Source organism: Aythya fuligula, chromosome 9 (assembly GCF_009819795.1).
Source record: "Aythya fuligula isolate bAytFul2 chromosome 9, bAytFul2.pri, whole genome shotgun sequence".
Taxonomy (NCBI): domain Eukaryota; kingdom Metazoa; phylum Chordata; class Aves; order Anseriformes; family Anatidae; genus Aythya; species Aythya fuligula.
Window position 1 is genome coordinate 12,668,039 of NC_045567.1, and position 12,544 is coordinate 12,680,582.

The 12,544-nt window shown below is 51.0% G+C and overlaps 1 protein-coding gene across 2 annotated transcripts; it reads right to left on the reverse strand.

Annotated features, from left to right (window-relative positions):
• Nucleotides 1–344: 344 nt before the first annotated feature.
• MAP6D1 (MAP6 domain containing 1) lies at nucleotides 345–12,175 on the reverse strand. 2 transcript variants are annotated; one of them, XM_032193695.1, is made up of 4 exons: nucleotides 11,700–12,175; nucleotides 4,727–4,844; nucleotides 4,331–4,333; nucleotides 345–2,488 (listed from the first exon to the last, which is right to left on the reverse strand). In XM_032193695.1, exons 1-4 carry the CDS (start codon nucleotides 12,167–12,169, stop codon nucleotides 2,411–2,413), a joined length of 669 nt encoding a protein of 222 aa, XP_032049586.1. In that variant the 5' UTR covers nucleotides 12,170–12,175; the 3' UTR covers nucleotides 345–2,410. The 2 variants fall into 2 exon arrangements, 1 of the variants encoding a protein (XP_032049586.1); XR_004253622.1 differs by lacking the exons at nucleotides 4,331–4,333; nucleotides 11,700–12,175 and having other exon boundaries at nucleotides 2,426–2,488; nucleotides 4,727–4,790.
• Between the last annotated feature and the right edge of the window lie 369 nt (nucleotides 12,176–12,544).

Below are 12,544 nucleotides of genomic sequence, written 5' to 3' on the forward strand. Positions count from 1 at the left end.
GCTGAATAGCTTGCTTTCCCTTTGAAAATGTCTGGGAAAAATCCCACAAGTAATTATGAATTCTGCAGCTTTCAGCTCAGCACTTAGGTCACAGCTTGAAATGTGCTTTGCAAGCCATTGTTACTGGGGGGAGCTGTACCTGCAGATAAGCTTGAGGAATAAGGAATTGACTCTGATGGCTGGGAATGCAGTCAGGGATCTTCCTGGTGTCCAGTGTGCCCTGCTATCCTGCAGGTGCAGCTGTGAGAAAGAAATGCAGTGACAAATTGCGCTGCTGAGGTTGAATATCCAAGGGTTATGCTTTACAATTAAAAAAAAATGCTGGGAAAGAACCAATAGCCAAAATACATTTTAATTTATTAAATTAAATCCAGTCCATTTGATAAAATACAAGCTCATTATATTTCCAGTTTGTTTAAAACTGGGTTGATTTTTTAAGAAATACACTGAATTAAGAGGAGAGACTTTATTTTCTTCTGTTAAAGCCCAGGATTGAAATGACTGAAATTGTTTGAACAAAACTGTTAAAAACATTATAAAGAGGTTAATCAAGCAGATTGATTTTTTTTTTTTTTCTTATAAACATCTAACATGCAACACATTTAGTACGGTTTGAATGTTTCAAATTAATTCCTTGAAAAATGAGTCTCCTGAAAAATGATTTTGGCAAGCACTGGTATTACTGTACGTTCCTCTGGGTCCAAAAGCAAGAGTGAGTGGGAGAAGTGTCATCCATGTCCAACCAAACGCAGCTCACTGCAGATGTTGCCTGTTCTTGTGGTTGCATTCAGTCCTACTGGTACAACCAGCAGAGGTGCAATATTAAATTCACACATAATGCAGTGAGAAGGCAATGTCTGCATGAATTCCTGATGTAATCCACGTGCCAACACTTTCAATACTGTTCTTATGGGAATTTTCAGCAATGGTTATGTGTTTGCAGAGTCCCCAAAGTTCATTAAATTTGCCATTGACTTCAGCTAGAGAGGAAGTTAAGAAAGAATCCCCTGTGTTAAAGTCCATTTCATTACAGATGAATGAATATCTGATCACTGTTAGAGTCGGCAGAGTTTCTTTTCATTCTGCCAACACATTTGTGTGTTTCAAACACATAAAGTAAATGTTTTACGATTTTTATATCTCGGAAAAAAACAGTAAAAACATAAAGTAAGCAGTAAACTACTTATATTGGATAAGTCCTTGAGATAAAAACTGTAAACCCACTACAGTCTGAATGAACAAAGGCTAAAGAAAATGGTTTCTTGTACCTCACATGTACTTCAGCAAAAGTTAAATCCATGCCGATGTTAATAAATAAATAAATAAATCAGCTTTAGAATAATGACACTTAAAATGGCTCATCTTAAAAATGAAGGATGTCTTACATTCTATGTTACATTTCTAAGAGTTTATAAGTAACATTCACTTCTGGTTGTTCCTAGCATTAGCATTACCAAGATGCAGGCAGTAATTTAGGAATTTCAAGGCAATATTTTCCACCTTGCATATGCAAAGAGTTAACATTTATTAAAATTATTAGCATGTCCTTTTCATTAAAGGATCACAAATTGCTTTAGGTAAAATCCATATACAGTATTTACACTCAACAGCTATACAAATTACACGCATATTTAAATCCTTGGGAGCCTGGTATGTGTTTAGCTGACTCGGTGTCCATGCAATCCTCTCCGAACCAAGCTGGTGCATGGCCAGGGCTGTTTTCAGAAGTTCAGTCCCTTCTTGCTCTGCCGCCAGCCCTCCAATTTTGCAAATACCCAGCTTTCCATCCTTAAAGCCCCAAGTCACTGCATATGCCGGATTCAAAGTTCATGAATGCTGGCTTGCCCCTGTGCTTCCTCCAGCTTCTAGAACAAACCTGGAAGTTCAGACCAGCCCCTTTTGATGCTGTGAATTCTGGTGATGCCATCTGAGGACTGTGTGAGAGGTTTGTCTTCTAGTTTCCAAAAAACTTCAAGAAGCTGAGAAGTCAGCCAGACATTCCCTGTCTTTCACTGGCCTGTTTAGAGGGTGCTACTAAAGAAGACTTGTTTTGGTTTTAATCATCTGTCCTGCTTATTGTGATTGTTTGCCCTCCTGCCCTGTGCAGTTCGGCATAGGGATGTTGTCCGCAATACTCTTTGCTGCCCAAAGTCAATCTCCCAGTGTGACGCCAGCTGGCATGGTAACGAACCCGCTGCTGTGAAAAACTAGGTCGTTCCTTGCAGTGTGTTTTGCCAGTTCTGAATTGAGTGCTTTGCGTGTTCAGAGTAACTGCGTGCACATCGCTAATCACTAGAGCTGCTTTTGATAATATCGGAGCTTTGATCTTAACACTCCTCATGAAAATTGCATAGTGGTACATCTCATCAGAAACACATTTAAGCTGCCTGGGTGTGAGAAGGGTCCAGGTTCATATGTTGAGGATCCGTGATGGTGCCTGGAAAACAGCAGAAGGATTGGGGGAGAACCTGGTCTTCACCTCTGGGATCTAGTGGGGTGAGGGGGGAAGAAAAATATTAGTATGACACAGTGCAACTGTCCAGAGAGCTTGAGGGGTCTTGAGCCTTGTGCCAATCTCTGCAAGACAAAGAGCTGCCCTCTTCACAAATCCCCCCTGACACGTACTCGACTAGCATCATGACAAATTCACTGCTGGACTGGTGCTGGATTAAAATGAGGGGAGTTTTAGTGACGTGTGTCCGGCCCCTTAGCTTTTTGGAGACTGCCATCATGGTTCTGTCAAAGTGCTCCACTGCAGTGCTCTAAGGAGCCACAATTCCACTGTGCTGTGAACAGACCTAGCACAGACCTGGAGTACCTGGCAGAGAAAGGGAGAAAACTGGGAGGCCACTGGCTGTGCCAGTCTGTGAAACTACAATTCTAGCAGGGATATAAACTCCTCAGCTCTGGAAGAATGCGGAGATAACAGAAGTGATCAGAACTCTCATGTCTGTGGAGTCAGATTTTCACCCCGTATGTAGCTGTTGGACTGGTGTATGAAGTTGGTTGTACTGAAGCACAGCTGGGTGCTTTGTGTCCTTCCTAATGGTTAAAACCTGAAGGATTTGAAACAGGACTGGTCCTAGGTGTGCATTCAGCCCAGGACACTGAGTGAATCTGGCCATAAAACGTAACAGGTGGGAAGCTTTGCTGGGTACTGGGATTCTGATAGCACCATCCAAGCAAAAAAGAAGAGTGAGGCCCCAGGGAAAAAGTATAGGAAAAAAGGTATTGATCTGTTTGTTGTTGTTGTTGCATTGTTCTGTGCTTTCCATCCCTCTGGGGATGCATCTGACATGCTAAGGAGCAAGAGGAATGTCCAAAATGACCTGTCCACAGCTCAGCAGCAGGGTACAACCTGCAGTCTGAGCCCTACAGGCAAGCTGTCACAACACAATGTAAAGCCGATGCTCATGTGCCCAGTGAAACCATGGGCTTCAGGCAAGAGGTAATGTCTGAGTGGCTATGTGTAAACCAGGGGGAGTCCCATTTCTGTTTGAACTGGTGTTTCTTTGGCACCTTGTCCATTCCTTGCCTGTGCTGGCTCTGCCAGAGGGGTTGCAGTGGCACCCACAAGCTCCAAGAACCAGGGCCTCTGCATGGTCCAAGGCACAGTGTCCTCGGTGCTTTGTTTTCATGTCTGGGATTCCAGTTTTCTCTTCCCCTTCCTCGGGATGTGGGAGCAAGACTCTGAGGGTACTTCTAAGAGCAGCTCCTTTGGATCCTGCCTGCCAGGTTGGAAGCACAGGAGGGCAGTGTGTCTTCACATAGTGCTGCGCCCTTGGCCAGCTGAGGAGCCGTGTTCTACCCCAGGGCAGTACTGCCTGACGTGTGTCTCCCACTCCTCCCCTCCCCTCAGCTCTTTTTCCCTCCTCCTCCTGCAGGGGCACAGGTCTCAGGGTGCCTGAACCCAAGACACTGTCTTTTGCCCCTCCAGGGCCAAAATACACACCCTGAAACACAAGGGTCAAAATACAAGGTTTAAGGGTTAACCCCCCTTCTGGCCTTGTTGCTGCAGCTCAGTGAGCAGCCCAGCCTCGTCAGAGCGAGGAGGAAGCTTTGGTGAGCTCTGCAAATTCTCTCTTTCGCCTGAGGTGCCTGTCCCACTTTCAGTGGAGCTGGATATACCCATCGGGTGCCTCGTTGCAGCAGCACACCGGCAATCCTATGCGGAGGAGGTACTTTGCTGTCTGCTGATTAAACATTTCTTCCTCGTCTCCTCCAAGGCAAAGATTTACTTTTTACATGTGGCCCTGGAGGATCTGCTGCCGTCTGACGGTACCGCACGCTGCGCTGGGGAGCTCAGCCCCGGCTCTGCTCCCTGAGCCACTTGCTGCTTGCCTTGCCTTTGGCCACAGGCTGCGAAGCGCCCTTCTCCACAGTGGTCTCAGGCAAGCAGCTGCTAGCTAGAGCAGAGGATGTGAGATGGGCCTTACGCAGAGAGAGGCAATATATCTACATCTACACAACACACCCAATTGTGGGAATGGCAATTCCTGGACTTCCTGGCTTTCAGGCAATTTAAAATCTTGGTCTCGGGCTGAATTACGACATGGTATTGCTTCCTCTAGCATGGTTTTCTGAAAGCAAAGGGTTGCCGCAGTCAGACAGGACACAACGATACTCTACACACACCACACCGGTAACAAATGAGGAGTTCCTGATGCGTACCTTGGGTTTTAGCCCAACTGACTTTGGGATTTAAAAAAATATATATGTTTTTTACCTTAAAATCTGCCTTGTAACTTGTCTCTTGAACAAAATGGTCTTCTGGGATAATGAAGCCTTGCTTTGTCTTTATAGGCTTGGATGGTTTTGCTCCAGTCCAAGGGCGATACTCTTGCCTGAAATGAGATTGTCAAGACAAAAGAACCCATAAACCACAACATACTCACAGGGTACTTCTGCTCAGAGTGGTTGCAAACCCAGAAGGCAAGTCGGGTTACAATCAGCTTACGATATTGAACTTAGATAAGGCAATCTGGGAACAAAAGAACTTAGCCTAGAGGCCTGACTTTCTCAAAAAGCCCAAACTGAAAGATGCATTAGGGCATAGACCCGTCTGCCTGGCTGCCCTGGCTTCTCTCTTTTATCCTTGGCAACACATGTACGTGCTGTGTCTTGGAGGTGCTCGGTGCTTTCTTCCTGAATAAGAAAATGTCAGGGTCACTTTTTGCTTGCTAGCATTCACTGACTCGTTGGTCACTTGCAGTGTAAACCATTGTAGTTTGGGGATCCGGGAGTGCCGTCTGCGTGTGCACAGAGGGAGGCCACCTGCAGATGTTGCCTTCCTTTTGCTCTCTTGACACCAGGAATGTTTGCCAGTGTGTTCTGTATTGCACTTCGGTAGCAATGTAGGCTGAAATGCATCTGAAGGGAGACACCATCACGCTTGCCAGATGCTTCAGCTAGTGGTTTCCTTCAAACAGGGGCAAATGCTTTTACTCTGCACGATAATGTCTGAGAATAAGGCACTTGGATACCTTATCATTGGAACTGTGGCATCTGTGGAACGGGTACAGAGACGGCACGCTTGGAAAGAGGCGTATGTTTTAAGAGCACTGAAGAGCATGCAGCTTCCCTCTGCTTTTTGGCTCGTCACAGCCAGGCTTCACTAATGCCTTCCTCATTAGGACTTCTTAGATGCTGCAGTGGCAGGCAGCTGACCTGGCTTGTGTGCTCGCAGAGAAGAACAGGCTAAGTCTGCTCTCTCTGCATATGCAGCTCTGACAACCAGTTTAGGCAGCTTCTGTAGCAAAAGGAGAGGAGGCTAACTAAGCTGTGACAAGTTGATGTTCACACGCTGGTATACCCCAGATAATAACCGCACTTAACTGCACTTCACTTGATGGTTGTAGATAGGATCCTGAGTCATGACCCTGGCACAAGTCCTAAGCCATGTCCAGGCTAGAAAAATTGGCTTTGTTTGTAACATGCTGAGCCTAGCTTTGACCACAGCCCTTCTAATTTTCATTTTTTTCCCAAGCGTGCTATTTGCTATTTTGATAGTGGCTGCAAACTCCTCTTTAAAAAATCTTATTTAAAGTATATAAGTATGGGGTAGTAGTTTAGCATGCATAGTTTGATTCTGATCTTTTTAATATATTACTAGAATACACACTGCCTGGATTGTGCTTGAGTTCTAAATGCAGTTTCAACCTTAAAATGCTGCCTCTCTTGTTGGTTGATGTGTAGACGTGAGGTACAACCCTGGAGCACACCTAACCTAGAGACAACCCTGCAAACTAACAAAGTTAATTCTGAAGAGTTGTTGCTATTCATTTCCTGCCTGCGCTGCCCTCCTGGAGCCCACAGCCGGGGCTGGCATCAGCTTGTGTACTGGCAGGGTGAGTTCTTAAATGCACTCAGAGTTAGTGACAGATGTTGCCCTACAGGAGAGCTTCCCACTCCCGGGAAAGCACAACCAGGCCCTGCTGGGGCTGTCCAAGGGCCCTGCAAATCTTGTATGTAATCAGTTTGTTCCTGCTGTTCTGAGCTGCCACCTCTTGCCTTCTCAGCGTCTGGCTTTTCAGGCTATCTCAGGCAGCAGGTAAGTGCCTGCGTGGCTCTCCTGCTGGCAGTGGTGCAATCCCTGAGGCTTTAGCACCTCCAGGTAAGAAAGCACCTCTGCAGAAAGGTGATTTTGGCTAAGTGGTGCCCCAGGAAGGCAACCTTTCAGCAGGGAATCCCAGACAAGTGTGAATGCCGAGCTAAATCCAGCTCTTCTCTGCTGCACAGCCAGAGGGAAGATGCTGGCTGGGCAAACTACCAGCAAGATGGTACAAAGCCATCAATTACATCCCAGCAGTTCCAGCCACTTGAGCCTGCTATCCCCCAGAAAGCCCCAAGGATGCTGATGGCATCGCTTCTGAACCACTCATTCTTGCCACAGCTGCCCCCCCTGCTGCACTGCCCTGCAGGGGAGCGTGTCCCCAGCTTTCAGGGAACAACTGGAACCACTGTCTGCAGCCAGCTCTGGCTCAGTGCTCTGCAGCAGATCATTTGCTGATTTGGCAGGCCCCCAACCCCAGTTATTTTGGATCACAGGACCTTCATTTTGGCTGGAAGCCAAGTTGTTCTCCTCACAGCCTGGAGAGACAGAATGACTTCTGAGGTATCCACATGCAGGAGGTGCCTTGTCCAAGATCCCAGGAATTGCAGTTACTTGCAAGAGAACGACATCACGGGAAGGGGGAATTACAGGAGTGATGTGGAGTTGGGGAGAACCCCACATGGTCTGACAGCCAGCTGCTGCTGGGGATGAACGTGAGCCACTGCCTGCTGCTGGAGGGTGGTCATCTTCATCCTTCCTGCACTACCCCTCTCCCTCCTCCCCAGACAGCAGCTCTCAGTTTACTTTGGGGTGCTCAAAGCAGCACTGGGACGGTGACTGTTTTGCTACCCTAGGTGTTAAAAGGTGTTCCCAAATGGAGCCTCAAGGAAGGGGCACTTGTGGTGGGATGAGAGGATGGGCAGCTGCCATCCTCTTAGCAGAAAGCTATGGGAGGGGGGCTGAGGGCAGGCCTTGGGGCTTGGTTTCTGCCTTTTCCCATTTCCCCTTCTTTCTCCTTTTCATCTAATGTCGGTTTGGGTGCACTTTGACTGGAGGAAATTCCTCTGAACTTTATGCAACAGCTTTGAATCTTCCCCGTTTCAGTTCTGCAGCCTGCTTGGCAGCACAGCCAGCTTCTCCTGCGCCTTTCCACCCGCCTCGTGCTCTCCTCCCACGGCCCCGTCCCCCTTCCCCCATCCAGGCTCTGCAGAGCACGTCTCTCTGGATCTATCCCAGTGCCTGCACCAAGCAAGCTTACTTCTTAAGTACCATAAAAATCGGGGCTTCAGTATTAATTTCCCCAAGCAGCAAAATGCTTAAGAATGTAAAGATAACATTAAGCCTTGATTATAGAAGATTTACTCCTATTATGAAGGATAAGCGTGTGTTTAAATATCTTGCTGGATCACAGATGAAGCTTCTTGCACACAGTACTCCTAACCCTGCCAGCTCACGTGTGCTCTTAACTTCAGTGCAGGTATTTTTTTTCTTTCTGCACCTCTGAAATAAAATGCTTTTCACTGGACAGCAGTGACTGCAGCTCACCTTGGCCTTCTGTGGAAGCAGTAGTTGAAGGCAGGCAGGCAGTACAGGCAGCAAAGTGACGTGCTCTGAGACTGCATCTGTAGCAAGGGGGAAGAAGGATCGTTCCCCCTCGTTCTGTGGTATCTCCTCTGGTGGGGAGATCCCTGCTCTGCAGTCACAGTGCTGAGCACGTGCACAGGAAGGTGGGAGCTCAGCTCACCACGGGATCCCCCACCCTGCTGTTTCCAAAACCGTTCATGAGGGCACCCCAGGCCTTCACCCCTGAGCAACCCCAGCGCTTCGCACGTTTTCTTTTCCTCAAAGCACTAGACCAGAATTGCTCAGTCCCTGCGAGCAGGAAGCCCTGCTGATTTCAAGGCCTCCAGTTTGGGCTGCTTTGCTGCAGCGCCTCCACACCCACACACAAGCCGGGTGCTCTCAGCCCTCACCCCCACCCAACCCACTGATGGTGCTGGAACGCCAGCTTCAGCGATGAGGCGCTGCTGGGGGCTGGCACTGGGCGTGTGTGCAGAAACTCAGAGCTGTCCTCCCCCTTCCCTGAGCGCAAATCCAAGAAAAGCTGATGGCTGGGGGAAGAGACAAAACAGTCACAGCTCTGGATGCATTTGAAACGCTTTCTCAAGGCTGGCAGGTTACGGAAGGGGAAGCCGAGTAACTCAAACACATACAGCTGAGCCTCAACCAGGGCTCTCCTGTCAGCAGGACTAGGACCAGCTCCAGCAGAGCAGTCGTGCCCATGTCCCATTGCCTTCCATCGAGGCAAAAACGGGTGCTGCCCAGCAAACAGGACCTGCTGGAGATGGGTTGCTGATAGGACCAGCTTCTCTCATCCACTGAAGCAAGGAGCTAAGTAAGCCCCTCATCCAGGACCTAGTGCTACAATTAATGGCACTCAAGTCTCTGCTGTGTCAGAATTACATAGCACCTGTGCCTCACTGCTGAATGCCAGGAGCCCCTTCCATGACCCCAAAGGAGGTGTGGAGGGGGGGCTCAGTGCTTCCTTCTGCCTCCTCCTGTGTCCACCTGATGCAATCTGCTGCAACCCTCTGCAGCAGTTCCCAGGATCTTTTTGCAGTTGGAGCACATCCCATTTTAGCCTTTCAAGTGCAGCTCCTATCAATCCACCTTGGTCTGCGTGCCTGAGCTCCCCCTGTGGAGCCCGGAGTGGCCTTGACTTCAGTCAGAGCCTGCAGAGCTCCAGCTATAAAATCCACACAGAGACCTGAGGACACAGGGCAATGTTCTGGAGAGCAGGCTGCCATGTGCCCTCCTACCCTTTGTGCTGAGTTGTTAGTTCATAATTAAAAATTTACCTCCTCAGAGAGAGGAAGGAATTTTTCCAGTGCCCCCTCTACATTTATCTTTCATTTGGCTCTGGAAAGACTCCTCCAAAGTCCCAAGGAATGGGACTGCTCTTTTGGGCTTAGTCACTGATGTTCTGCTAAACATAAATCTGCCTGGCTGCACCATGTGCAAGGAAACAGCTGGGTTTGTATGCAGCTGGGTTTCCTTCTGTGCTTAAAAAAAGAGTGCAGAGAGAAAGATGGAGCAGGAATGTACAGAAGGAAAGTCTCACCGAAGGATTGAACTGATGCACAAAAGCAGATCAAGCGATGCCGGATGGTGCTGGGGATTCCCAGCTACGCTTGTATGCTCCATGAGAACAAACATGCACTGGGAGGTTGTAGAAACATGCCGCCAAAACCCCCAAATTAAAAATAATCAAACAAGAACCCCAAACACAAAAACCCCATCAGCTTACTGAATTAAACAAAAAAATACCAATGCCCTTAAAAGCTTGGAGTGGACCAGGTCCCAATGCCAACTTTCTGCACTTTTGAAACCAGTCCTTCCCTTAGGAGCTCATCTCTTTAACATAAAAACAAACCCAGCTGGGGCTTGTTTTGTCCACCCTTGTGATGACCCAGCTGAAGTACCTGCAGAGCATATAAATCAAATGGCCACCTGTCCTGAGTGGCTACAGCTGGTCTACACACAGAGGCTGCTCCTCAGGGCTGCCTGGAGCCACAGACAGCAACAGCAGGAAAGGGGAAATTTACACCATGGTTCTCCCTCAAAAGGAAATGAAGGCACACCCCAAAACGTGTGTGCTTTCCACCTTTGCTCCCCATGTTGTTTTATTTATTTTTTATTTTGAGTATGACCACCGAGGAGCTGCTGTGTGCACAAGGGGAGTCTCTCTGGCCTTCACCAGAGGGGAAGATGAAGAGCACCAACACCGAACAGCGCTGCGTGGCTGCTGCCTCCAGGTAAGTGTTCACGCACCGTGCTGCCGCCTTTGGAAGACAACAAGGTGCAGAGGAAAAGTGGCCTGCTCTGTGCTTGGTGAAGGTGGACTTGTGGTTGTGCAGCCTGAAAACAGTGCACGTGCTGCAGACAGCCGTGCCCCAAATGGAACTGGAAATGGGCAAATAGCAGCCAGGTACCAAGTGCTCCCCTCCTGCTCAGTCTCCCTTGAAAAAGGAAAAGCATGAGAAGGAAATGCGTGAGAAGGTATTTTCACAGCCTGCAAGGCTGTTGTGGCCTTCTCTCTTGCTGTTGGTTGTGGCTCCTGTGATGCACCTAGGGTGCAGTCAGTTGTTGTCAGTGTTATGGGGATTTCTTATACTTGCAGTATTGCACTAGGTGGTACTTCAACAAAGCTGTGGGAATTACTGGGAATAAGACAAATGTGGTTTGACTTGCATAGGGCCTGTCTGCAGGTAGCCTTCAGGCAGCTTAAATGTGGTTCATGGAGAGCCCTGCTCTGGGGCAGCTGCCCTGCTCCTGCCTCAGCCTGCACTGCTCTGCTGGGGTGGGTTCCTTGGCTACCTGCAAGCCTTACTTCTTGTATGATTTCTGTTGTGATTTGCTCCCAGGTATCTCGCACAGCCAACATTGTCCTGCGATCTGCAGACTTTTTCCCCTTTTATTACATAGGGAGCCCTGGGTAGGAATAGCCGAGCCGGGGAGGAAAGGCGTGCAAAGTGGCTGGGCAGGGAGGCTGTGGCTCGGATGCGCTCTGCATGGGGGGTGTTTGAGCAACAATTTGGAGCCGGCTGCGTTTCTGAAAGCTGAATCTGGCTGCTGGTGTGTTAGGAAGGCTTCCTTGACACGGTAATTCCTTCACTGCTTTGAAATCTCAAAGTGCTCATCAGGACCAGCTCTGTGACCGCTCGGGGGGATGCAGCAGCGGTGAGGCAGGGCGAGCAGTGGCTGCGCCTTCTCCAGCCGGTGCTGACCGCGAGTGGCGGGGCGCAGGATCGGGGCTGCGCTCCTGCAGGGCACCGCGCTGCAAAATGTCACAGACCGCAATTAGCGGGGGAAGGAAGCGCTGCACGGCTACCCGAGGCACAACCAGCGACTGAACACTTGTGGCTCTGTCAGAATAGGATGAATTCCTCCCTTAATCCCTCTCGCAGCACACCACGGTCCCCGCGCCCCGTGAGGAGGAGACGGGCGGTGCGAAGGAGCCGCAGCCCGAGTCGGGCACCTCCCGCCCGGCCCCGCCGCTCGCTCGGGGACCCGAGGGGGCTGCGGCGGGGCTGAGTCCCCGGGGCTTGCTGAAAGCCGGCGCCCCCCGCCCCGAGCCGCCCGTTACCTGTAGGACGTGGTGTGGCCGCCGGCTGGAGGCGAGCGGGGCCGGAGCTGCTCGGGGCCGCCGGGGCCGGGCAGGGGGCAGGCAGCGCGGCTCGGGGCGGCCGCGGGCACGGCGGGGGGCTCGGCCCCGGCCCTGCCGCCGCCCCAGGGGAAGGGTGCCCGCCTCGGGAGCGGCCAGGCTCGGAAATCCCGGCGGTACTGCGTCTCCGCCGCCGGGGGCTCCCCGGCAGGGCCCTTCCTGCGCCCCCCCGGCCGGTCGGGGGCGGCTCGCGGGCGGGGGGCTGCGGGCGGGCGGCGGCAGCCCCGGGGCGGGGGGGAAGCGCCGCCGCTCTCGGGTCCCCCGGTCGCCTCGTCGGGTTCGTCGATGGCCGAGTAGTTGTGGATGGTGAGCGGCACGGAGAGGTCCGACTTGTCCAGCTGGCTCCAGAAGCGCGCCAGGCAGCACACCCGGCTGATGCAGGGCCAGGCCATGGCCGCGGCGCCCGCAGCCGGCTCCGGTCCTCATCGGCGGCTCCTCCTCCTCCTCCTCCTCCCGTCCTCCCCCCCCCGCCGCCCCTTCCCCGCTCCGGGGCTCGGTGCGAGTCCCCGGCAGAGCGGCTCGGCTCCGCTTCGGAGGCGCTCCCTGCTGCCCCAAAGCCGAGCCCCCCTCGGGCGTGCTGCTGCGTGCGCGATCCGCGGATGGCAGCGCTTGCTGGGGACCGGAGCTTGCAGGTTTTCTCTGGGGGCTCAAGCCAAAGGGTCCCGGTGCCGATCGCTGACGCCCACAGGATTACGCTGGGGATAAATCTGGCTTTTGAAATTGGACATCTTATGTAAGAAGTGGCTGCGGGCCATGATGCTCCTCCG

Excerpts from the sequence above, each read along its gene's own strand:
- MAP6D1 (XM_032193695.1), bottom strand. The coding sequence starts at position 12,169 with ATGGCCTGGCCCTGCATCAGCCGGGTGTGCTGCCTGGCGCGCTTCTGG. Across the intron at positions 4,845-11,699 it reads GGCCACACCACGTCCTACAG|GCAAGAGTATCGCCCTTGGA; the intron begins GTAACGGGCGGC and ends ATCTCATTTCAG.